Source organism: Empidonax traillii, unplaced genomic scaffold (genome assembly GCF_003031625.1).
Source record: "Empidonax traillii isolate 1590-97213 ecotype Southwest subspecies unplaced genomic scaffold, ASM303162v1 scaffold1113:size223165, whole genome shotgun sequence".
Classification (NCBI taxonomy): Eukaryota; Metazoa; Chordata; class Aves; order Passeriformes; family Tyrannidae; genus Empidonax; species Empidonax traillii.
In genome coordinates this window covers 45,991-72,469 of record NW_020956306.1, presented here as the reverse complement: position 1 = coordinate 72,469, position 26,479 = coordinate 45,991, and the positions used below count along the sequence as shown (strand labels likewise).

At 45.5% G+C, this 26,479-nt stretch overlaps 1 protein-coding gene across 1 annotated transcript in view; it reads left to right on the top strand.

Moving 5' to 3' along the window:
- LOC114068699 (transitional endoplasmic reticulum ATPase-like) overlaps positions 1 to 26,479 on the top strand; it is a 35,584-nt gene that overhangs the window by 6,566 nt on the left and 2,539 nt on the right. The window contains exons 4-14 of the mRNA XM_027905036.1: positions 2,647 to 2,789; positions 4,289 to 4,419; positions 6,138 to 6,269; positions 6,731 to 6,833; positions 11,547 to 11,680; positions 11,931 to 12,066; positions 13,084 to 13,196; positions 13,700 to 13,864; positions 13,973 to 14,095; positions 23,559 to 23,771; positions 25,787 to 26,095. Coding sequence (XP_027760837.1) covers positions 2,647 to 2,789; positions 4,289 to 4,419; positions 6,138 to 6,269; positions 6,731 to 6,833; positions 11,547 to 11,680; positions 11,931 to 12,066; positions 13,084 to 13,196; positions 13,700 to 13,864; positions 13,973 to 14,095; positions 23,559 to 23,771; positions 25,787 to 26,095 — 1,702 coding nt within the window. The remainder of the gene's footprint in view (positions 1 to 2,646; positions 2,790 to 4,288; positions 4,420 to 6,137; positions 6,270 to 6,730; positions 6,834 to 11,546; positions 11,681 to 11,930; positions 12,067 to 13,083; positions 13,197 to 13,699; positions 13,865 to 13,972; positions 14,096 to 23,558; positions 23,772 to 25,786; positions 26,096 to 26,479) is intronic.

Sequence of the window (26,479 nt, the reverse complement as noted above, 5' to 3'; positions counted from 1 at the left end):
TGTGGCCAAAGTGCAGGACCCGGCACTTGGCCTTGTTGAACTTCATCCCATTGGAGTCAGCCCATCTCTCCAGTCTATCCAGATCCCTCTGCAGAGCCCTCCTGCCTTCCAGCAGGTCGACACTCCCTCCCAGCTTGGTGTCATCTGCAAATTTGCTGATGATGGACTCAATCCCCTCATCTAAATCATCGATAAAGATGTTAAACAGGACTGGTCCCAGCACTGATCCCTGGGGAACACCACTGGTGACCGGTCGCCAGCTGGATGCAGCCCCGTTCACCAGCAGTCAAATAGCAAGATTAAAAATCCCTGAAGATTGTTTATATTCCAATGTTTGTTATAAAATAATTTTAAAATTAGGAATGCTTTAAGTGTTGCAGGAATTTTGTACAACACTTGCAGAAGGTAGTGGGAAAGCATTGAACTATACATTTTGGCTTACAGGAGGCAGGTTCCATTCTATGATGGGAGTGGAGAGAAAAAGAGTGTCAGCATTTCTTAAACATAAAAATACTAATTTACAGGTTTAAATATGTGAGAGCTGACAACTCTTTCTCCTGAGCATTTTTCTAATCTGGAATATTGTGCATGTTCTGGGAAAATTTGAGCCTGGTTTCTGATACTAAACTTCCTGAGGTTATATCTGGAATAGTCTTTAAATACAAAATTTGTTTCATATGAACTGTAGAGGAGAGGAACAAGTCTGTTCCACCCATCTCTCTACCACTAGAAAATGCAAATTTTAAACATGACTGTAGTTGGAACAGAACGGTGCTTTGAGCTACTCTGTGGATTTAAAATAAAGGTGAATCCTTACTTTAACCCTATATAAGGTTACTGTTTGAGTAATTTCTAGTGTGATGGTTCAACCTGTGCTATCCCCTTCTCTGCTGGGACTGAGTGGTAGTGGTTCTCAGCCTTCCAAATGTGTTACTGATTTTGTTGTCTTTGTTGCAAAGGTCAGAGAATTTTCACATCTCTTGCCTTCAGAGTTTTTCTTGCTGATCTTTAAGTATTTATTGTGTTAATTTCTGTGGCCTGGTTTCTGCCAAAATCCAGATTCATGCACTAATTGCTTCCTGCTTGTAGTCTGTCAGCTGTTTTCCTTCTGTGGGGCAGTCTGTCTTTACTTTTCTGCTATATCCTCACTGTAAAGCCTGTGGTTAAAGAATCTCTTAATATTCTCTAACAAACTAGCACATGAAAAGTTACATGCTCAGCTGCAGTGCTATGTAGGCTTTTTTTAGCTGGCAAAGCTCATTTGAGCTTTTTGCCTCTCTGGCACAGCTTGTTACTCTGAGGTGTCACTACAGTAGGCTGTTGGCCTACACTGTAAAATAATAGCTGAGATATTTATTTAAAAGGGAGAAGGGGCCTTCAGACTTTAACCTAAATGTCAGTCTCCACAAAGGGAGATTGACAGACACCTGGCTATCCCTGTTTGGTACTGAGAACCTTTGCTCAGAATCAGGTTTATCAGCAACAGGAGCTCTATTCTCTGTACTAAATTATGAGCAAGAGAGGAAGGAACAAAGATTTATTCCCAGCTCTCTTTCCCTTACAGTTAGTTCAGCAGTAGCTCATAGAATCATAGAATGGTTTGGGTTGGAAGGGACCTCAAAGATCATCTAATTTTAACCTCCCTGCCATAGGCAGGGACACCTTCCACTAGATCAGGCTGCTCAGAGTCCCATCAACTTCTCTGGGCAATCTGTGCCAGTGTCTCACCACCCTCATAGTAAAGAATTTCTTCCAATCATCTGATCTAAATCAGTACTCTTTCAGTTTGAAGCCATTCCTCTTTGTCCTGTCACTGTGTGCCCTTGTAAGAAGCCCTTCCAGCCTTTCCTGTAGGTTCCCTTCAGGTACTGGAAGGTGCTATAAGGTTTACCCCGAGCCCTCTCTTCTCCAGGTTGAACAACCCCAACTCTCTCATCCTGTTTTCATAGGAGAGGTGTTCCAGCCCTCTGAGCATCTTTGTGGCCTCCTCTGGGCTTGCTCCAACAGGTCCATGACCTCTTTATGTTGGGGCCCCCAGAGATGACTGCAGCACTCCAGGTGGGGTCTCAAGAGCAGAGTAGAGGGACAGAATCCCCTTCCTCGACCTTCTGGCCATGCTGCTTTGGATGCAGCCCAGGCTTTCTGGACTGCAAGAGCACATTGCCAGCTCATGTCAAGCTTCTCGTCCACCCACACCCCCAAGTCCTCCTCAGGGCTGCTCTCAATCCATTCTCTGCCCAGCCTGTACTTGTGCTTGGGATTGCCCTGACCCAGGTGCAGGAGCATGTGTTGGAACAAAAGTTAGCTCATGACTCTCACGGGTCTTTAGGCTTCATTAGTAACTTATGAATGTATCTTGGGGATAGCAAAGGGGGGGCTACAGAGGAGCAGGGGGTAGTATGAAACCCCCCCATCAGTTTTGGATAGGGCTGAGAGGAATGAATGAAAGCATGTGTTGTGAAGACTAGGTCTCTGATGGACATGATTTTTGCCTTGTCATCAGTCTTACACATGTGGGAAGTCTCACCAGGGCTTTGGATGGTCCTTTTTTGCATTTGTACTGGCCTAGGAAGGGACATCACTGCCTTTTCCAGACTTGAGTATGTCTAGCATGATCTGGTTAACTGGAGTTTTCTTCTGTTTCAGCATCCAGCCTTGCCCAGACGTGAAATATGGCAAACGTATCCATGTGCTGCCAATCGATGACACAGTAGAAGGGATCACAGGGAATCTGTTTGAGGTTTATCTCAAGCCATACTTCCTGGAAGCTTACAGACCCATCAGGAAAGGTAATAGCACCTCTTATTGAAGTCCCGATGGCAGTGAGTGTGAGCTAGTCCTGATACTGAATAAAAAGAATTTCTGGAAGCTTGCACAGATCTCCATGGAGCATTAGACTGACAACTGTAGAGTGCAATTTTGTTGTTGCTGTTTTAATTTTTTTCTAAACTTCAGAAGAAAGAGTGATATCTGTTGCTGACTGGCAGAGCAGCTTCGTAGTTCTCTGTCATGGTTTAATCCCAGCCAGCAACTAAGTACCATGCAGCTACTCGCTCACACATCCTCCCCTCTTCCCAGTAGGGAGGAGGATCGGAAAAGAAGTAAAACTCATGGGCTAAGAACAGTTTAATAATTGAAACAAAATATAATATTAATTATAATAATAATTGGAGAGAGAGGGAGGAATAAAACCCAAGAGAAACAAGTGATGCACAATAAAATTGCTTGCTACTTGTTGACCAATGCCCAGCCCATCCCCAAGCAGCAATATGTGGCTCCTGGCCAACTCCCCCCAGTTTATATACTGAGCATGATGTTCTATAGTGTGGAATATCCCTTTGGCCAGTTTGGGTGAGCTGTCCCAGCTGTGCTCCCTCCCAGCTTCTTGTGCAGCTCCTCACTGGCAGAAACATGAGACACTGAAAAGCACTGCTCAGCAACAACCAAAACATCAGTGTGCTACCAGCATTATTCTCATACTGAATCCAAAACACAACACTGTACCAGCTACTGAAAAGAAATTAACTCTATCCCAGATGAAACCAGGACATTCTCTTGTGTTTTTGCTATGTGGGACGGGAGAACATCAGAAAAGGCTCAGGTAGAACTCAGTTTAATGAGATTTTACTCCTGAGTTGCTACTACTTGATGGGATTGGGGAGTTGCCCACATATTAATCAATTGATTGGATATACTAGCCAGCACCCTGACTAAATGCACTTTTTCAAGGTATTAATTACTGAGAAAGTACATAAAAAACAAATATACTTTTAGAGTTGTGCTAGTAGCACTTATGCTGGAACAAATAGGTCCAAATACAATATATACACAAGTTGAATTTATCCATCTTCTGTAGCCCAGTTTAGCTAGGAATCATAGTGCAGTATCATATATTCTGCTTCTGGAGACAATCAGTTATAACTTGTAACAACTAGTTATAATAACTTCAAAATGAATTTCGTTAAAGTCAAGGCTTTTTGCCTTTTTAAAAAAATGTTAAATTGAAACTGAATGGAAAAGAAACATGATTCCTTGCCTTTGTGTTTTGTATTTAAGCAGAGTATTATTTTTCTATTGTTTGCTGGTTTTGTTTGCTGTTTGTTTCTGGATGAAATTTGATGGTGCTCGGGTGGTCACAGTACATGCAGCTCTTGAATTTAAAATGCAGGGCAGTGTTAAAAATGCCAGCAGTGTATACCTGCATAACCTACTTCCTTGTCCTCTGGGGCTGCTGGTAGTACAAGGGTTGACATTTTGCAGCAGGCTTCTGAAATGTGGGATTTTACAGGTGACATCTTCTTGGTGCGTGGAGGGATGCGTGCAGTGGAGTTCAAAGTGGTGGAGACAGATCCAAGCCCGTACTGCATAGTGGCTCCAGACACAGTGATCCATTGTGAAGGAGAACCCATCAAACGAGAGGTGAGCAGAACCCTGCTGTGCAGTTCTACTGAATCCCCTCTGTCCAGAATCTGTTTTGGTGACAGTCCTTAAGAGCAGCAGTGTTTGCAGTTACTGTTTTGGCATTTTGTGTATTGAATATAATGATTAAAACGTCTGGTTTCAGGAGGTGAGCTGCTACTAAAGGTAGTCAGAGAAATGTGCTTCCACTGTCCTTCCTCAAATGCTGAGGTAGCACCAGTGTGTAGGTTTGCTGATGAGATGTCATACTTTGGCAGCAGCTGGTTTTGCATATGTGCTTCCATATATCTCATGCTGGATTTTAGATTCTTTTAATTCCAAAGTTCCCTTGATCCATAGCAGGGAGGGCTACAATGTTGCTAAATTTCATGCCACGTGAAAAGAGAGCAATCGGTACTTTTTCAGTGAGAAATTTGAAATCTCTAAATGGTTGATTTTAATTTCTTTTATTTTATTTTTTCTTTTCTCCTCCCAGTCACTTAAGGTGTCTAAGCCTTGAGTGTCCTAAGCTTGAGGCAACCTGAGGGGATTGTCTGTCAGGTCTTGGCCACCTTACTGTTACAGAGTAGGAAATCTCAGAGAAATGGGCTAAGGTGTCGTATGCTTCATAAAGTGCCTTTTTACCGGCTGCACATCAGGATGAGTCCTAGTTTGTAGTTAGCTCTGCCTTTTGAAAAATTCACCTCTATTTGACACTTGAGGCCATGTCTGGGCACTAGATGAGTCCAGTTTGGGCTCCTCAGGACACAACAGAGACAGATAGGAGCAAGTTCAGCTAAGGTCACCAAAAATGATGTGGAGCTAGAGGTCAGAATGAATGAGGAACAGCTGGGAGGGGGTTGATGCAGCATGGAGAAGGTCAGGCTTACTGGTAACTGACTGATGGGAAGGGGTGGATAATCAGGCTCTCCCAAGAGCTGCACCCAGGGACAGGACTAGAGGCAATGACACAAGCTAGATCAAGGAAAATTCCCAATAGAAAAAGGCTTCTCCAAGCCCTGGAGAAAGGCATGTAGAGGGCAGGAATCTCCACACCTGGAGACCTTAAGCACTTGATAGGGCCAGACCCTGAGCAACCTGCTTGAAGTAGTAGTTCCAGTTTGTGGGGCTTGGGTTGAGCCCCTCTGAGATTCCAGACTGTGTTAATTATTATTTATTATGGCCTAATATTACAGATAACTAAGATCAGTAGAAATTTGGACAGCCAAATAAATGGATGCTATAGAGTTATACTGAAAGATTTGGTTATGGGTGGGCTTATCTGCACATCTGGATCTCAATGTTTTCTGTTAATTTGAGTCAATCCAAAAAAAAAAACCACTATGTCGTAGAACTGTATGGTAGCTAGAGTATGTCAGGTAGTTAGAAATGCCACGTACAGTTTAAGGAATTAGTATATTTTATACTGGACTTCATTGTCTTATTATCTTTGTTAACCACATCAGAGGGTCACACAATTTGTTTTGTGCTAGAGTCTGTAGGGGCCCTGGCAGCAGAGGCTGTCATTCAAGAGGGTGGGCTTCAGTGAGGCATTCCCTTTGCATGTCTGGGAAGAGAGAGCTAAGAAACAATTGTAGAAGATACCAGGAAGACTTGAAAGTGAGAATCTCAAGACATCAAAGAAATGGCAATGAGCAAAATCCTGGGTTCTGTAGACCAGGAGGGATTGTTGAGTTGTTGTTTTCACTCAGATGTTTAATGTATTTCCTTCCGGGTAGGATGAAGAGGAGTCACTGAATGAAGTGGGCTATGATGACATTGGTGGCTGCCGGAAGCAGCTGGCTCAAATCAAAGAGATGGTGGAACTTCCTCTCCGACACCCTGCTCTCTTCAAGGCCATAGGAGTGAAGGTATGTCCCCATCTGCACCAGGTGGATTAGTGGGCTTGCCCTTGAGGATGACTTGATGTCAGAGGTTCATGAAGTATTGGGAGGGGAATAAGTAATTTGTTTATTTTGGGGGGGAGTTTTTTGGTTTGCTTGTATGGGGTTTTTGGTTTTATTGTTTGTTTGTTTGTTTTAAATGCTGGTGTTAGGAAAGTATTTCCTTAAGTGCTTTGGACACAGATTAAAGTACTGACAACTTGCAAAGCAGAGGAATGCTTTGAATCAGTGCTGTCAGTTACTGGCAAGGTTTTTGTTTGTCATGCAATGTAGTAAGCATGTTGATAGCAATGCTGGCATGGCAACTGTTACACAAGTTTGTATCACAATTTTGAACTGGCTTTATCAAATGCTTACAGATTCACTGTGGAGCTACTTAGGCATTCTGATACTAGCTCACCACCTAAGTCCCTTGCCTTTGTCCTCAGCCTCCACGTGGGATCCTGCTGTATGGTCCTCCTGGCACTGGTAAAACACTTATTGCCCGAGCGGTGGCCAACGAAACAGGGGCTTTCTTTTTCCTGATCAATGGTAAGTTTTGTGGCTACTTTGACCCCTGATCTGCTGTGTACTTATTCATCCATCTTATGGTAAAGAATGATATCAATAGCCATGTTGTCTCCCTGACATCCTTCCTTACCTCTTTGAAGTTTGCCTCTGGGGACACTTGGAGGCCATTTGTGTGGAAGTGCCTGTAGTGTCACTTCCCAAAAGCTTGATTGTTTTGTAGCAGGCTCGTTGGAAAGACAGCTTTGCAATACAGGAACCTGGAGTCTGTGTGGTTGAGTGTTCATTTATGTTGGTGAGAGCAGAGCTGGGAGTGGCAAGATTATTCTATGTATATGGGTGCAGGATGCTTGTTTCTGTTGCTGCTAGCATGTTCCATTCAGAAAAGAAGCTGATCAGCTGTGGATTTGGTTTTCCCTCAAGTAAAGCACAAGACCTGTTCTGTTTCACATAACATTAATTGGGTGGAACTGTCCTGAAAGGTATGAGTACCTTGGGACTTAGCTACAAGTAACAGAACCTCCTATTGATCACTCTTCACCTGTAGTAGTTGAGGTGGATACTGATTTATGTCCTGTAAGGATCAGACTTTGAATTTTCCTCACTGCTTTTCTGTCCCATTTTACAGTCAGTGCTGGAATAACTGAACATTTGTACTTGAGTGCTCCTTTTCTTCATAGAATCATAGAATTAACTGGGTTGGAAGAGACCTCCGAGATCATCAAGTCCAACCCTTGATCCAACCCCACTGTGATTACTAGATCATGGCACTCAGTGCCATATCCAGCCTCATCTTAAAAACCTCCAGGGACGGTGAATCCACCACCTCTCTGGGCAGGCCATTCCAATGCCTGATCACTCTCTCTGTAAAGAACTTCTTTCTAATATCCAACCTAAACCTCCCCTGGCAGAGCTTAAGTCTGTGCCCTCTTGTCCTATTGCTGATTGCCTGGGAGAAGAGACCAACCCCCACCTGGCTATAACCTCCTTTCAGGTAGTTGTAGAGAGTAATGAGGTCATCCCTGAGCCTCCTCTTCTGCAGACTAAACAACCCTAGTTCCCTCAGCCTCTCCTCATAGGACTTGTGCTCGAGTCCCTTCACCAGCCTGGTTGCTCTTCTCTGGACTCGCTCTAGCCCCTCAATGTCTTTCCTGAACTGAGAGGCCCAGAACTGAACACAATACTCAAGGTGTGGCCTCACCAACGCTGAGTACAGGGGAAGGATCACTTCCCTGCTCCTGCTGGCCACACTGTTCCTGATGCAGGCCAGGATGCCATTGGCCTTCTTGGCCACCTGGGCACACTGCTGGCTCATGTTCAGCTTCCTGTCAATCGGCACCCCTGGATCTCTTTCCACCTGGCTGCTCTCCAGCCACTCTATCGTCAGCCTGTAGCGCTGCAAGGGGTTGTTGTGGCCAAAGTACAGGACCTGGCACTTGGCCTTGTTGAACTTCATCCCGTTGGAATCAGTCCAACTCTCCAGCCTATCCAGGTTCCTCTGCAGAGCCCTCCTGCCTCCCGGCAGGTCGACACTCCCCCTCAACTTGGTGTCATCTGCAAATTTGCTAATGATGGACTCAATCCCCTCATCTAAATCATCGATAAAGATGTTAAACAGGACTGGGCCCAGCACTGATCTCTGGGGGACACCACTGGTGACCAACTGCCAGCTGGATGCAGCCCCGTTCACCAGCACTCTCTGGGCCCGGCCCTCGAGCCAGTTCTTAACCCAGCAGAGTGCTCCTGTCCAAGCAGTGGGTTGCCAGCTTTTCCAGGAGTATATTATGGGAGACAGTGTCTAAGGCTTTGCTGAAGTCCAGATAGACACATCCACAGCCTGCCCCTCATCCACCAGGTGGGTCACCTGATCATAAAAGGAGATCAGGTTGGTCAAACAAGACCTGCCCTTCCTAAACCCATGTTGGCTGGCTCTGATCCCTTGTCCATCCTGTAGGTGCTGTGTGATTGCACTCAGGATGATCTGCTCCATAACCTTGCCAGGCACTGAGGTCAGGCTGACAGGCCTGGAGTTTCCCGGGTTCTCCTTGCAGCCCTTTTTGTCGATGGGCATGACATTCGCCAACTTCCAATCGTCTGGGACCTCCCCAGAGAGCCAGGACTGTTGGTAAATGATGGAGAGCGGCTTGGCAAGCTCTTCTGCCACCTCCCTCATCACCCTAGGATGGATCCCATCTGGTCCAATGGACTTATGTGGATCCAGGAGGCTTAGTAAGTCACTGACTATTTCCTCCTGGAATATAGGGGGGCTGTTTGGGTTCCTGTCCCTGTCTACCAGCTCCAGAGGCCAGTTGTCCTGAGGGCCACCTGTCCTACTGGTGAATACTGAGGCAAAGTAGGTGTTAAGTACCTCAGCCTTCTCCTCATCCCTGTTAACTATGTTCCCCCCCAAGTCCAACAGGGAATGGAGGTTTTCCTTGCCCCTCCTTTTGTTATTAATGTATTTATAGAAGCGCTTTTTGTTATCCTTAACAGAAGTAGCCAAATTGACTTCAAATTGCACTTTTGTCTCTCTAATTTTCTTTCTGCATGACCTAGTTATACTCTTAAACTCATCCTGAGTAGCCAGCCCTATTTTCCATAGTCTGTATGCTCTTTTTTTGTCTCTGATTTCCTTCAGAATCTCCCTGTTCAACCAAGCTGGTCGTCTACCCCACAGGCTTGCCTTTTGGCACACTGGGACAGCCTGTTCCTGTGCACTCAAGGCTTCATTCTTGAAGCACTTCCATCCCTCCTGTACCCCCTTGTTTCCAAGGGTTTTTTCCCAGGGTATGCTCTGGACCAGTCTTCTGAACAGGCCAAAATCTGCCCTCCGGAAATCCAGTGTAGAGGTTTTATTGGTGGCCTTCCTTGTATCCCTGAGTATTGCAAACTCTATTATTTCATGGTCACTGTGCCCCAGACAGCCTCCGACCACTACATCTCCCACCAGCCCCTCTCTGTTTGTAAACAACAAGTCTAGTGGGGCCCCACCCCTGGTAGGTTCATTTACCAGCTGGAGCAGGAAATTATCCTCTATACACTCCGGGAATCTCCTAGACTGCCTCTTCTCTGCCATGTTGAGCTCCCAGCAGATATCCAGCAGGTTAAAGTCGCCCACAAGAACAAGGGCTGGCGATTTTGAGACATCTGCCAGCTGCTTGTAGAATAATTCATCCCCTTCATCATCCTGGTTGGGTGGTCTATAACAGACTCCCATTAGGATGTCAGCCTTGTTGGCCTTCCCCCTGATTCTGATCCACAGGCACTCAACCTTCTTCTCGGATTTCAATCACTTAGACCCATGAAGGTGAAAGCAAAGAAGTATATAGCACAGTATAGCAGTGAGCAGCAGTAGGGAAGTGACTTGCTTTGTATCTCAAGATATCAGATGTAAATGAACAATTTTTAACCATATGTCATCCTTGTCATATACTTTCTAAGTGTATGGAAGTTGTTAGTGCATGATGAGATGGACATTTCTTTAGACACTTCCATGTTTATTGCATAATAAAAATCACATTGTCAGAGTTAGTGATGCATTCTCTGTCTGCTAGTCCCAAGCATGAGCTGCAGGCAGTGTTGTAGATGGAGTTGGTATGAATTGGTGAGTTACCTTTAATGAAGCACTCTTAGTACTTGCCCGCACCAGTGTCTCTGCAACTGGCCTGCTTCAGTCATCTGGCAGCCTTGCACTTCTAAGGGTCAGATTTCTTTTTCTTGGATCTCTTAGAAGCATACTTTCTCTTCATTACCACTCCCTTCGGCATGATGGAAAGTCTGTAAAAACAGAATAAATCTGTGAGCCTGTGGTAGTGTTCAGCAATTGTAGGAGATCTCAGGGGAATGATGTCCTTCCTTCTGGGATTAATGTGCTTACACATTTTTATTATTTATCCTTTGAGAGGAGATGGGGTTTGGGAGGTTGTTTTTTTTTGTGGTGGCTTGTTGTTTTGGGTTAGTTGGTTGGTTAGTTGGTGTGCAAGTCAACACAGGCAGGCAGTCAGGACAACCACAAACCCATGGCTAAAACATAAAGAGTAAACTTATTTCCATGACCTCACTAACTGGGGGATCCTTGAAGCAAGACCTGGGCAGAGGTGCTCAAGCAGAGATGCAGGCACTGTTAAACTTGGTCCATGACAGAGGATCACTGGCTGCTGTTCACACAGGCTTATCAAGGGTTATTCCCAGCTGCAAGGTCACTTGAGCACTCATCAGTGTTTTGCTTTTTAACCCATTCCTCCCAACAGTTGGGTGTTTTTGGAACTCATTTATAGAATCTTATAGAGGTAATTGTATACCTGTGTAATGCATGCTAAAGACAGCTTCAGTAGTTTACAGCTTTTCCTTTCCCTAGCCTGATAATTCATCACCATATAATTTGATTGCTTCCCTTGCAAGCTAGGACTGGCATTAACTCTATATGGTGGCACATTACAGAGAAGCTCACCAAGTGTGAAATAGGGTAAGGAAAGAGGCAGCTAAATGTAGCTCATTGACTAGTGTTGCATTCTGCTAGAGTAAACTGAAAACACCAAAATGATGATAGATAGTAATTCTGCATGCTGGTCTTGCCTGTTCGGATGCAAATTTAATGAACTTGGTTGATAGTATTTGCTTTGTCTTGAAATATACATACTGACATGTGAACCTTGTACTAAAAAAAAAAAAATTGAGCTGCATGCTTTGGGGCTAGTTGCCTCTCTTGTGGGTGCCACAGTGCCATTATTTCTTCAGGTCCTGAGATCATGAGCAAGCTGGCTGGTGAGTCTGAGAGCAACCTGAGGAAAGCCTTTGAAGAAGCAGAGAAGAATGCTCCTGCCATCATTTTCATTGATGAACTAGATGCCATTGCTCCTAAGAGAGAGAAGGTAAAGAAAGACTTTAGAAGGTAAAGGAGTACATCCTTTTTGGTAGCAGCTGGCATGAATCTCTGTGACTACAGGGTAAAGCAGTATTTAACTTAATGCTTGAAAGCAGTTGGATATCAGAAGACTCTAATATAGTTCACAGTGTTTCTTAACAGCTAACATCTGTTGTATCTGTCTACTCTGGTGCAGTACTAGCTCCTGTGCTGTGTTTTAGAGCTTTTGGTCTAATCATTACTTTCTCTCTTCACAGACACATGGAGAGGTGGAACGTCGCATTGTGTCTCAGCTGTTGACTCTTATGGATGGACTGAAACAGAGAGCACATGTGATTGTTATGGCAGCCACCAACAGGCCTAACAGCATTGACCCAGCACTCAGGCGTTTTGGTAACCACAATTGCCATCTCTTTTTCTGTGTATCAGATACTTTGTTATGGACTGTGCTTCAGAGGCCTTGGAAAGATTGAGTAGAAATTAATATTAAACCTCTTATGTGATATATAAACCATTAACTTCTCTCCAGCTACTTGCTTGAAATTAATTTCTAGATTTCAGCCTTTGGTATAATCTTTTGTACTTTATTAGATTAGAACTTGTAGAAATAATTAAATACTTAGAGGGTAGCACGCTTTTTCACTTCATCAATTAGGTGAGGTTATTTCAGGACTAAATGCTTAAGGGGTTGTTTGTGCCTCAGGTTGCAGAAGGCTCTGAATTGTCCCATTTCTCTTTTATTGATGAGAAGTCTGGGAGTTTCCAAGATTCAGGTTTTCGAAACTTTGCAATGTGAATGAATGTCTGTCATATGACCAGTTGGTAAAGTCAAATTTTCAGGAAAAATGGCCTCTTAAATATGTAGTGAGGTGTTTAAATGCACAGTTATAGCTAGAGGAAAGCAATAGGTATATGTGCCCTAGTTAATATTGCAGTAATAGATGGGGTTCCTGCCTCCCCAGATATTTGGGCAGTTCATGCTTTTCACCACTTGGGTACTGCTGTGAAAGTTCTGAAAAATTAAATCTCTCAGTATTTGTGGACTCCTGTGCTGAGGACACAAAGGTAGGAATAAACAAAAATGTCTCATGGTCTGTTGGTTAAGGGAAACATATTTTCCTATAAATGAGACTCAGAAAAAAAAACCAGAAATCCTCTGTGTTTATATAATCCTGAACTCTAGTTAATACAGTAGTCTCACTTTCCCTAAATGGATATAAGCCTTTCTACCTTCTCTCATCTGACTCTGCTACTGTGCTGATAGATGATGCAGAGAAACCTGAAGCTCTGGCATTTTCTGAAATTGTATGTATTTGTGGTTCATCATCATGTTCTTGTGTCAGAGGAAGGCAGCAACTTCAGCTCCTTTAGATCACAGAATTAGCAGCTCAACATGTTTGTACTCCCCAGGTCGTTTTGACAGAGAGGTAGATATTGGTATCCCAGATGCCACCGGGCGCCTGGAGATCCTGCAGATCCACACAAAAAATATGAAACTGGCTGATGATGTGGATCTGGAACAGGTGAGTAGCATGCTATTAGGAGAGCTTGTCTCTGCTTGTTTAGGACAGCGTGCAACTATGTGATCTCTGGGCTTCCTTCTAACCAGCTTACCAGTGACCAAAAGTCCTCACTTGCTATTAAAGTGCCACTGTCGTCCTATGTCTCTTTGCTGTGGCATTCTCTTTAAAAATAAAGCAAGCCTGAAACAGCACTCACAGAGCTGGGTGAACATTGTGGTGATACTGGATGGATGTAATCGCTGTCCTGAATGAAGACCTGCAGACCTCAGGCTTATCTTTTTGTATGCTATCTATTCCAGTTGCAACTTGGATCTCAAGTAGGAGATGGAACAGCAGTGTCTTTGCCTGCAAAATAAGCGACAGCACTTATCTTGAATTTGCAGCAAAGCAATAATGTTTCCGTCCTTCATAGTTTTGTTGCACCTCTGAGTGACCAGAGCATGCATTGCCCTTGCAGAGTGCTTGCTCATATTCCTGAGTCATAGTCAATGCTCTGCTTTCAGGTGGCAAACGAGACCCATGGCCATGTTGGTGCTGACTTGGCTGCTCTTTGTTCAGAAGCTGCTCTTCAGGCTATCAGAAAGAAGATGGATCTCATAGACCTAGAAGATGAAACTATTGATGCTGAAGTGATGAACTCACTGGCTGTGACCATGGATGACTTCAGGGTAATGCAGGAGTGCCCTTTTTTCTTTTGTGTGCAATGTCTAATTGCTTATCTGAAGCAAGTGAACATTATGTTAGAATTGATATAATGTTGTTTCTTCTAACGATAGTGGGCTTTGAGCCAGAGCAACCCTTCTGCTCTTCGTGAGACTGTGGTGGAGGTGCCACAAGTTACCTGGGAAGATATTGGTGGTCTAGAAGATGTAAAGAGAGAACTCCAGGAACTTGTACAGGTAAAGGTTTCCAAGAGATTTTTGCCTAGTCAGCTGGAAAAATAATTATAATAATTGCTGTGGTTTAGGAATGGTATTTCGCAATTTAGCATTCCCACTGAAACACTCCAAACCATGTGCTGCTCACTCGCTCCCCCCCCTCCCCCTGCCATGGGCTGGAGAAGAGCATCGGAGGCACAAAAGATAAAGATCGCATGTTGAGATAAGAAAAATTTACTGGAAACAGCAATGAAATAAAAAATGAACAGTAACAGCAACAATACTAATAACAGAGTGTACAAGAGAGGCGAATGATTCACACACAAGTGCTTACCATATGGAACATGATGTTACCCTCAACTGCTTGCTTCACGCTACCCTGACCAGAAGGGACCCCTTCCCCCCTGCTCCCTATGCATGATGTGAAGTGGTATACAATAACCTTAGGACCCTGTCCATGCCCCTCCTGGCTACTGCAAACATTAACCGTGTCCTGACTGGAACCAGGACACAAAATAAAATTCAGAACCTCTACACATTCCTGTTTGGGCTGTGAACAGGGTGGGTATGTTATTTTTGTGTAATGGACTGAAAATATCATGCTGTTCTATCTTAGGGAACTTGGAGAGAGGGAGGTGCTGGGAAGCAGCATCAGGCTTTCCTGAGCTGAGTCTACAGGGACATCTTGGGTGGGTGTTGTGATACATGCAGGAACAGCAGCAGTTCTGCTTCTCTTAAATGGAGACTAGCAGTGGCACCACTGCCAAGAATCCTGTTATGTGGTGGCTTTAATATGCTAGAAAGTAGATAAAGATTTTCATACAGAGAGCCTCTGGTTTGACTTTCCAGCAGTGTTAGTATAGATAGAGGTGAGAAGTAATTGTGAAGCCTTCTGTGAAAGGAGAAGCTGGAACAAAGTTGTGAACGGTCTGTGGAAACTTCTGCTACCTGCCTGCATTGGGGTGGTTTGGGTTTAATACATCCCTGCTTTCAGTTGGCACTGTAGAAACAGCCTGTGAATAAAAGAATCTACTTTTCAGTCTAACTTCTGGCGTTAAAATCATCGCCTATCTCTGATGTTGTTGTGAAGGATAAATGCTCACATCAGACATCTTACCTGTCTTTGGAGGGCAGAGCAAATAGGTTGCAGGGCAGACAGAAGTTGGGCTTAAGTGTGCTGGAAAACTACCCGAACTTGTACTTAATTCACCGGGGGAAATAGACTGTTTAAGGCAGATTTACAATTTAGCTGTGATGCTTTTCAAACCAGTGCCCATTTAAAAACACCAGTGCCACTGAGCAGGCAGAATCTTGTGTTTAACCCACTAGAAATCATAAAATTATTTGGGTTGGAAGGGACCTTAACAATCATTTCATTCCAACCCCCTGCCATGTGCAGGGACACCTTCCACTAGACCAGGTTAGTCAGAGCCCCATCCAGCCTGGCCTTGGATGCTTCTAGGGATGGGTTGTCCACAACTTCTCTGGGTAACCTGTGCCCAGAGTGCCTCACCACCCTCACAGTAAAGATTTTTTTTTTTTTTCCTAATATCCAATCTAAATCTACCCTACTTCAGTTTGAAGCCATTCCTCGTCTTATCACTAGGTGTCCTTGTCCTTGTAAAGAGTCCCTCTCTGGCTTTCTTGTAGGCCCCCTTTAGGTACTGAAAGGCTGATCTAAGGCCTCCCCAGAGCCTTTTCCAGGCTGAACAACCCCAACTCTCTCAGCCTGTCTTCATAGGAGAGGTGCTCCAGTCCTCTGGGCTTGCTTCAGTTGGTCCATGTCCATCTTATGCGGGGGGCCTAGAAAATGTTACACTCCAGATTTTAAGCCATAAGCTGCCCAGAGCAGTTACATTTTATTTAAGACTTTTTAAAAACCTTTTGGTTCCTTATAACCTTGAATGAGTGTCCGGAGAAGGAGTCACACACTCTTCTCTCAGAGAAATTCTTTTAATTTAGTGAGAAAAATAAGATATTTTGGCAAAAGTTTTTACAGGAGTAAAATTCAACCAAAAAAAAATATTTCACTAAAACACTCAGCACAAAGACCCATTCCACAGAATCAATATACCAGCTTTAGTAAAACACAATTAATTGGTTTTAAGTTACCCACAAGAGAAGGAAAAGAGTAAAAGAAGAAAACAGATTAAAAGAGTAAAGAAAGAAAGAAGAGAGAGAGAAGGAGAGAGAGGAAAGGAAAAATGGTTGCTGACAAGATTCGATGATTAAAATGGTGCAGGCTGCAGGAGAAAAGAGAGAGAGCTCACGTGGAGTCTCAGATATTTATACAGTTCAGTTTTCCCTCCCAGGCAGGATATCTGGTCAGTGCCTTCTAGGCCAGAGTGAGGAGTGCTGTAGCCAGTCACAGGCTCCAGAGGCCTGGTGTGGGTGGGCTACCAGGGAGGTCTGCCTTGACTGACAGCCCAGCTACATGCCTTTCAACTCTGCCATGTGCTTTGCATGGGCTCAGCCATGTTGGCTGCAGGCCTTCCAGCTCTGCCATGTGCTCTCAGCAGGCCTTACTATGTACCTGCAGGTCTAGGTCCAGTCCTTTTTTCCCCACACACACACTCACAGTGAGTTGGTTCCCACTCATATCAATAATTCAGTGAAATCGGATCCAGGTTTTCACAGGGCCCCAGAGCTGGATGCAGTACTCCATGTGGGGTCTCACACAAGCAGAGCAGGGGAGCAGAATCACAGAACAGTTAAGGTTGCAAGGGACCAGAGCGGGTCATCTGGTCCAACCTCCCTGCTCAAGCAGGATTATCCTAGAGCACATTGCATGGCATTGCGTCCCAATGGTTCTTGAATATCTCCAGTAAGGGAAACTCCACAACCTCTCTGGGCAATCTGTTCCAGTGCTTGATCACCCCCACAGTAAAGAAGTTCTTCCTCATGTTCAGGTGGAACTTCCTGTGCATCAGTTTCTGCCCATTGCCTCTTGTCCTATTGCTTGGCACCACTGAGAAGAGTCTGGCTCCATCTTATTGGCACCCTCCTTTCAGATACTTATACACATTGATGAGGTCCCCTCTCAGTCGTCTCTTCTTGAGGCTGAACAGATCCAATTCCCTCAGCCTTTCCTCATAAGAGAGATGTTACAGTCCTCTAATCATCTTTGTTATTCTCTGCTGGACCCACTCCAGGAGCTCCATGTCTGTCTAGTACTGAGGAGCCCAGACCTGGACACAGCACTCCAGATGTGGCCTCACCGGGGCTGAGTAGAAGAGCAGGATCACTTCCCTCGACCTGCTGGCAATGCTCTTCCTAATGCAGCCCAGGATACCATTGACCTTCTTGGCCACAAGGGCACACTGATGGCTCATGGATGGCTTGTTGTCTACCAGGACCCCCAGGTCTTTCTCCACAGAGCTGCCTTCCAGCAGATCATCCCCAGCCTGTACTGGTGCCTGGGGTTATTCCTCCCCAGGTGCAGGGCCCTGCATTTGCCTTTGTTGAACTTCAGACAGTTCCTCTCTGCCCATCTCTCCAACCTGTTGAGGTCCTTCTGAAGGGCTGCATAGCCCTCTAGGGTATTGGCCACTCCTCCCAGCTTTGTGTCATTATCGAATTTGCTGAGGAGGCATTCTGCCCCTTCATCCAAGTCATTGATGAATAAATTAAACAATACTGGGCCCAGTATTGAACCTTGGGGGACACCTCTAGTGACAGGCCTCCAACTAGACCCTGTGCCACTGATCATGACCCTCTGGCATCTGCCATTCAGCCAGTTCTCAATCCACCTCACTTCTCTTCCAGTCCACACTTCCTGTGTGCGCCTATGAGGATGCTGTGAGAGACAGTGTCGAAAGCCTTGCTGAAGTCAAGGTAGACAATATTCACTGCTCTCCCCTCATCCATCCAAGTAGTTGTTTCATTGTAGAAGGCAATCAGGTTGGTCAAGCATTATGTCCCTTTAGGGAATCCATGCTGACTGCTCCTGATCATCTTCTTGTCTTCCATGTGGGTAGAGATTGTCTCCAGAATGAGGCACTGTATCACCTTTCCAGGGATTGAGGTGAGGCTGACTGGCTGATGGTTCCCTGGGTCCTCCTTCTTGCCCTTTTTGAAGAATGGGGTGACATTTGCTTTCTCCCAGTCCTCAGGTGCCTCTTCTGATCACCATGGCCTTTCAAACATGATTGTGAGCAGCCTCTGTATGGTGTCCATCAGCTCCCTCAGCACTTGTGGATACATCCAGTCAGGGCCCATGGACTTGTGGGTGTCAAGTTTTTTTAGGTGTTCTCGGACCCAATCCTCCTTGACCAAGGGAAAGTCATCCTGCCACCATTCCTTTGCCCTGGTTTTCTGGGTCAGAGATCCCTGAGGGCTGGTCTTGTCAGTGAAGATTGATGCAAAGAAAGTGTTCAGAACCTCTGCCTTCTCTGTGTCCTCTGTTACCAGGGCCCCCCTCTCCATTTACTAATGGGCCCACATTATCTTTTCTTTTAATTTTGTTATTGATGTACTGGAAGAAGCCCTTGTTGTCCTTGACATCCTTGGCCATATTTAATTCTAGATGGGCCTTGACCTTCCTTGTCTCATTTCTACCTACTCTGACAACCTCTCTATATTCACTCAAAGTGGCCTGACCATGCTTCCATCTCCTGTGCATTTCCTGCTTGTGCTTGAGTAATGACAGGAGTTCCTTGTTTATCCATGCAGGTTTCTTGCCCCCTTTGCCCAATTTCTTGCTCATTAAGATGCATTGTTCTTGAGCCTGGAGGAAGTGATCCTTCATTATTGACTACCTCTCTTGGACCCCTCTTCCCTGCATGGCCTGTTCCCATGGGATTCTTCCAAGAAGATCCCTAAGGAGGCTAAAGTTAGCTCTCCTGAAGTCCATGGTTACAATCTTACTTGCTACCCTGCTTCCTCCCTGCCCCCTACTGAACTCCACAATCTCATGGTCACTGCAGCCAAGGCTGCTCCCAACCTTCACATCTCCAACAAGGCCTTCCCTGTTTGTTAGTATGAGGTTGAGCAGCACACCATTCCTCGTAGGATCCTCCACTACCTGTGACAGGAAGTTGTCATCCATGCTTTTCAGGAACCTCCTGGACTCTTTGTGCTTTTCTGTGTTGCTTCACCAGCAGATGTCAGGGTAGTTAAAGTCCCCTGTGGCCGAGAGGGCACGGAGTAACTGCATGTAGACCAATGTGATCGATAGGCAAATCTCGTTTATTATGTGTTACAGCGTTTGTTTTATACCCTCACACACATACATGTCACTACATTATTGGTTAACTATAAGTACATGTCGCTGCATAATTGGTTTGCAATAGTTAAACACACTTCTTGCTACTTAGTACAGGTTGCTATATGATTGGTTTGTATGCACTGTTCATGCGCTGTCTGTGCGCATGAAATCATTGTCTTTCTCTGAGAACTCCTTCTTATTATCTCAATAGTTTACATTCTTGCAGCCTGATATCAATGCCAGTACTTTTCCCACAACCTGCAAGCAGGCCTCTTGCTAAGGCAGGCTAAGGCCTAATAGTATGGTTTGTTCATAGTGCCTGTTTTAGCCAAGCACCCCCACAGTCCCCCACAAGAACCAGGGCCTGTGACTGTGAGGCTGCTTCAAGCTGTCTGTAGAAGGTCTCATCCACTTCCTCCTGCTCAGGCAGCCTGTAGCAAACACTGACAACGGTGTCACCCTTACTAGTCTGCCCTTTTATGCTAACCCAGAAGGTCTTGACTCACTCATCATCCACCCCAAGACAGAGCTTGATTCATTCCAAGTGTAACCTCACATAGAGGGCAATTCCACCACTGTGTCTTCCTGGTCTGTCTCTCTTAAACAGCATGTAGCCCTTCATGACAACATTCCAGTCATGGGAGCTATCCCACCATGTCTCCATAGTTGCAATGGGATCAAAGCCCTATGATTGCACACAGATCTTTAGTTTCTCCTGCTTGTTCCCCATACTGTGGATGTTGCTGTACAGGCACTTTATAGAGGTATTTGAGTGTGTCAATATCCCATTGGGGGTGCAAGGAGATGCCCCGGAGTCCTGTCTAGTGGTTATGTCTTTGGCTGGTTGTGCTTGCTTGAGGTATCCCCACTTAAGCCTCCTTTTGCTACCTGGATGGTTGCTATAACTCTCCCCTTCCCCCCACCTTTCCTAGTTTAACACTTGCCTTACCAGGTTGGCTATTCTATTGGCAAAGACGTGTGCCTCGCTTTGTTAGGTGGATCCTGTCTCTCCCAGTCAGCTGTTGATCAGCAAAGAGGGTGTTGTGGTTATAGAAACCAACCCCCTTTTTGCAACACCAGTGATGTAGCCAGTCATTTACTTGGTAAATGCATCTAGTTCTCCTCTAGCCATTTTCCCTAACTGGCAGGATCAAGAAGACTACTTGGGCCCCCAGACCCTTGACCAACATCCCCAAAGTTCTGAAATCACATTTGATGGTTCCTAAGTTACCCTTGGTATCATTAGTGCCCATGTGAAAGACCAGCAGGGGGTAATTGTTGGATGTGTTGACAAGCCTGGGCAGTCTTTACATGACATCTCTGATTTGAGCCCCTGGCAGAAAGCAAACCTCTCTGGACAACTGGTCAGGTCAGCAGATGGGTGCCTTTGTCCCCTACAGTAGGGACTCACCCACAACAATTGTTTACTGCTTTCTCTGGGTGATCTTGTCTGGCATAGGGTCTAGCGACTCAGTTGCTTTGCTTGAAGCCTTACCCAGCTCCTCCTCAGCTTGGAGGGCACTAAACCTGTTTGTTAATGGCAAGTCTTCAGAAGGAGCAGGAGCATTCCTCGTACAGAGTGGCTAGTTTCAAGCCTTCTTCTTTTGACTTTGGATTTCTTGAGACGTTGCAAAGCCCACCTGCATCTCCAATGTAGAGGGGAGCTGAGACTCCTGAGTCTGTAGGGTCTCTGAGAATATCCTATCTCTTTCTCATCTTCATGAATGCTATGTAGTCTACTTACTTCCTCATGTAACTCCTTGACCTGGCAACACAGCTTCTCAACAAGGGTACACCTTCTGCAGAGGAGATGACTCAGCCTCAGCTTCCCAGACAGGCACCAGGCACTCCTTACAACCAGAGGCCTGCAGAGCTACATCTACTGTCAGAAGGTCTGTCTCAGTGGAAGCCTCTGACATCACTGACGTAGGAACTCCAACAGCCACTGGGGAACAAACTCTATAGCATGTCATCACCATAACAGTGGGAGCTTACACTACTAAGACTGGGGAAGAAGGAGCCTCCTTTGCCCCTTGGCATTAACTGCTGCTCCTATTTGCTGCTCTCTGGTGACGAACGTTGAAGGTGGATAGGGAGGGGGACTCCAGGCAAGAGGTTTCCCTTTACCTCTAGTCCTGGAGGGAAGCGTGCTCCCCCCCTCCCCCCCACCACGAGGTCTCCATGGCCCCAGCAGAGACCACAGGACACGCAGCAGCAAGGAGAGAGGCAGAGAGAGTTTATTGTTCTGGGTAGCGACTTAAATAGCTCTTGAGGGGATTACAAAGTGACCATTGGGGGTCCAGGAGATCTTACTAACTAGCCAATTACAATAAGGGGTTAACAACCAATAGATAAGCTCTCAGTTATCTCTTAGAACATTCCAAACTAGAGATAAGACTGAGGAACCTTGGGAAGAAGAAGGGTGAGTTTGCACAAAGAGTTACAAAGCCATTTTGGAAGCATGTTCACTTTATATTAAAAACCTCTGTTTTCTCTTACACACCAAAAGCCTACTACAGCACTGTGGTACTGCTACTGTATTGGCCCTCCCAGGGAGAGGAGCCCTTCCTTGTCAACTGCAGTGCAAGCTGCTGCACCCCATCCTGTCTGACAGGCTAACACCCTGTTTGCCTGCTCTGTTTGCCAAGTTCCTCAGCTGCCCTCACTCCTGGCCCCGCCCATGCTGAGTCAGCTGCTCTTGTGCAAGCTCGATGTTGGTCTTGGCCCTCTCCCGGGGTTACCCTGACTCTAGAAGCTCACCCTCTTTGCTGCAGTCTTCTGCTTTGCTGCAGGATGTGCCTGCACCAGAGCTGTTTGCTCCCTCAACCTGCTAGCCGTGCTTTGATGCAGCCCAGGACACGGTTGGTTTCTGGGCTGTGAACACACATTGCTGGGTCATGTTGAGCTTCTTTTCTACCAACACTCCCAAGTCCTTCTCAGCAGGGCTGCTGTCGATCTATTCTCTGCACAGCCTGTATTTATGCTTGGGATTGCTGTGACCCATGTGCAGGACCTTGCACTTGGCCTGGTTGAACTTCATGAGGTTTGCACAGGCCCACCTCTCAAGCCTGTCTAGGTCCCTCTGGATGGCATCCCTTCCCTTCAGCATGTTGACTGCATTGCACAGCTTGGTGTCATTGGCACTTTCTTAGGGTGCACTCAATCCCATTGTCCACGTCACTGACACAGATGATAAACAGTGCTGGTCCCAATACCAACCCCTGAGGGACACCAGTCATCACTGGTCTCTACTTGGACATCAAGCTGTTGACCTCAACTCTTTGAGTGTGACCACCCAGCCATTTCCTTATTCACTTAGTGGTCCATCTGTCAAATCCATGTCTTTCCAGTTTAGAGATCAGGATGCCGTGTCGGACAGTATCAAATGCTTTGCACAAGTCTGGGTAGATGATGTCAGTCATTTCAGGTAGTTCTTCTGGTAAGAATGAAGCAGGAAGGGTTAATCGGGACACTTTTGCTGTGGGCCCATGAGGGCCCCTACCCCCCCTGTACACTTTTAATTTGCCTTAAGCTATATTTCGTAAGCTGCATTTTACACAAGGAGACTCTGTCCTGTTCTGAGGGCATCAGACCTTAAAGGAACCACAACAAACACTGGGCAAAGAACCCCAGTCCCATAAATCTCATCCAGAGGAGCCAAGGTGACATCTCAATAAGTAATATAGGCCCAAAGCCAGGGGTTTCTCTAAGGCTGAGTGATCAGAACACAAGAACAATAGAAAGAACGAAAGGTCACCAGGGTCACCTGATGAAGAGGAGAGAATTTGAGACCCCAGGATGAAGGCAAACAGGAACTCCCACCAAAATATTCCTCAAAATAGAAACCACGCCTCAATCTCCGCCCCTAACTCCACCTGTTATGAATATTGTAATCAAATGATGCAATAACATGAATATGTAAAATTATGTTGCAATCATGACCGAAACATTGTATAAATTCTCTGTTCTTACCGAATCACTTTGGAGTTTTTACCTGGCCTGAACGGGTAAATCTCCCCGACGTCATTAATTAATAAATATCTTGCTGCTTATGGACTAAAACTCTGTCTCTGAGCAGTTTTGTTCACCTGCCCCTTTTTCTGGGCATCAAGAACAGAAACAAAATTGGTCTAGTTGAAGGTGTCCCTGCCTATGTCAGGGATGTTGGACCAAATGATTTTTGAAGGTCCCTTACAACCCAGACCATTATATGATTTTAAAATACAGTCTTTTTCTGGGTCATCATGAGAGGTGTTTGTTTGTTTTGTTCTCTTTCAGTATCCTGTGGAACACCCAGACAAGTTCCTCAAATTTGGCATGACCCCATCAAAAGGGGTTCTGTTCTATGGGCCACCTGGTTGTGGTAAGACACTCCTGGCCAAAGCCATTGCTAATGAATGCCAGGCAAACTTCATTTCCATCAAGGGGCCGGAATTGCTCACCATGTGGTTTGGAGAGTCTGAAGCCAATGTGCGTGAGATCTTTGACAAGGTAAGTGTATCTTCTGCTCCTTCTGCTATGTTTGTGCTGAGGTACCCCCAAAACCTCCACTGCACCTGTCTTACTGGCCTGGTTCTTGTTTGTGTGTTTTGTTTTCCCTGCTTGCATTGAGAGCAGAGTCTGCTTTCCTGACGTTAGGGGATTAATTTTCTTTGGCAATATAGCTATTTAGATGGCTTTCTCCTGCTGCAATTTGTATCTGTTGTTACACAAGTATAAATGCCCCACTGTCTTAGCGGTGAGACTAGCATTAGGATGTCATAGATATTCTCTGCATCCCTGAAAACTTATTTCAACACCTCATTAACCATCACTTTCTATAGATTTTTAAAACATGCTATAGGTTCTTCTTTTTCTGCAGTTGGACTAAATTATCATTGTAGGTCCGTTCCAACTGAAATAATTCTATTCTTGTCCTGCAATATATGTGACTTGCAAAGGAGCTCACTTCCACTGCCCAGGTTCCCCATAGATAGTGTCCCAGGATGTATCACAGAAATAGCAGGTTAGCAAAGACATACAGAGCTTTTGGTAAACTCCATTAAAGAGTTTGGCGAAACAAACACCTGAAGAAAAGTACTAAGATCAGCGTTTACAGAGCCATTGGACTGTCTACTCTTTTATATGGGTCTGAATCATGGGTCATTTACTGCCACCACTTGCGTCTCTTAGAACGCTTCCATCAGCGCTGCCTCCATACAATCCTAAACATCCACTGGAGGATTATGTGACCAACACGTCTGTCCTTGAACAGGCAGCAGTCACGAGCATTGAGGCCATGCTGCTGAGAACACAGCTGTGCTGGGCAGGGCATGTCTCCAGGATGCAGGACTACCACCTCCCTAAGATTGTGCTCTGTGGGGAACTTGCCACTGGCTGCCGCAAGAGAGGAGCCCCAAAGAGGAGATACAAGGACTCCCTAAAACAATCCCTCAGCCTTGGCCATATTGATCATCACCATTGGTCTACCCTGGCCTCCAATCAGGAGGCCTGGAGACACACTATCTATAACGCTGCTGCCTCTTTTGAGAACACACGCAGGATCACTCTCAAGGAGGAAAGACAATGCAGAAAGAATTGTGTCTTGTCGAGATCACCCAGGGAGTCTTTCCACTCTGCCTTCTGCAACCAGACTTGTCTATCTCGCATTGGCCTTTTTAGCCATCAGCACGCTTGTAGCAAGCGTGGGTAGAGCCCTTCTCAAACCTTTGTTCGCGAAGCCTATCCATGATGATCTTGGGAATCTTCCCTCCTGTGGTCAGGGAAGGTGCTAAAAGAGCAAAGTTGGAAGGAGAGTAAAAAATTTAGGTTAAGAGGGAACTTCAGAGGCCATCTGGTCCAACTGTTTGTCCAGAGCAGGGAGGTAACTTGGAAATTCAATCAGGTTGCTCAGGGCCTTATGTTCTGAACATATGCTAAGGATGGAGAATCCCTGACCTCTCTGGGCCTTGTGCTAGTGTTTGAGCTCTCTCATTATGAAGAATTTTTTCCCCTTTATTTGTAACTGGAATTTTCTTTGCAACCATTCGTCTCTGGTCTTTCATCCTTTTGCTGTGCATTTTAAAGAAAGATATGACTTCCTTTTCCCTTTACCTATTAAGTAGCTGAAGACATAGATTAGATTTCCCCCTTCCATTTGATATTTTTCACCTACTGATACTCAAGTGGCTAAATAACCAATTGATGTCCCCAGATCCTGCAGGGAGAGTTCTGGTCCAGGCAAATTGGCTCCAACTTGTCCTCTAACCATTGGAATTACCACCCTTCTGCCTGGTTCACAGTGCTCCTAGCTTTGGGGAAGTGCAGCTTGTTGTTCAGGAGAATTTAATTGTTTGTGTGGCAGGTGACTGTTCCATAGCAACTCCTCTAAGCTGTCCTTGTGGCGGCAGGGCTCTGGTGTTCTCCTCTGAGCTGCTTTAATTGTAGGGTAGGCTTAGTGTGAAGTCAACGTGCTCCTCACCTATTGGTATTAACATGGAGTAATTGTTCCCATTTGCTTTTTGCAGGCCCGCCAAGCAGCCCCATGTGTGCTCTTTTTTGATGAACTGGACTCCATTGCCAAGGCTCGAGGTGGGAATATCGGTGATGGTGGTGGTGCTGCAGACCGTGTCATCAATCAGATCCTGACAGAGATGGATGGCATGTCCACCAAGAAAAATGTCTTCATCATTGGTGCCACCAACAGGCCAGACATCATTGACCCAGCCATCTTGCGCCCTGGTCGCCTGGATCAGCTCATCTACATCCCTCTGCCTGATGAGAAGTCCCGGGTTGCAATTCTTAAGGCCAACCTGAGGAAATCACCAGTTGCCAAGGTAGAATCTGTACTTTGACTGCATCTGGCTTGGGTTTACTGTAGGCTGCACATGCTCCTCACAAGCTGGGAATAGAGCAGAGGGCTGGTGACTGCTCCATGCAATCCCGAGCTGGGAAAACTTCAGTCCCTGAAGGATGGAAGTGAAGAGGTAGGGGGAGGCTTGAACTCTGAGACTAGGTGTTGGTGTGTAAGCACAGCAGGTCTTTGTCACATGGTGGAGTGTTGCCCACAGTGCGGGAACAAGAAAGCCCGTTATGGCAAGATGGAAAAGATCCTTGTACTCTAAAAGAAAAGTAAATGTAGAAAATGGGTGGGAAATGGAAATTGAAGAGGAACTACTGCAGTGAATTGTTGCTGAACTCTTATCATAGGCAAGAGCTTG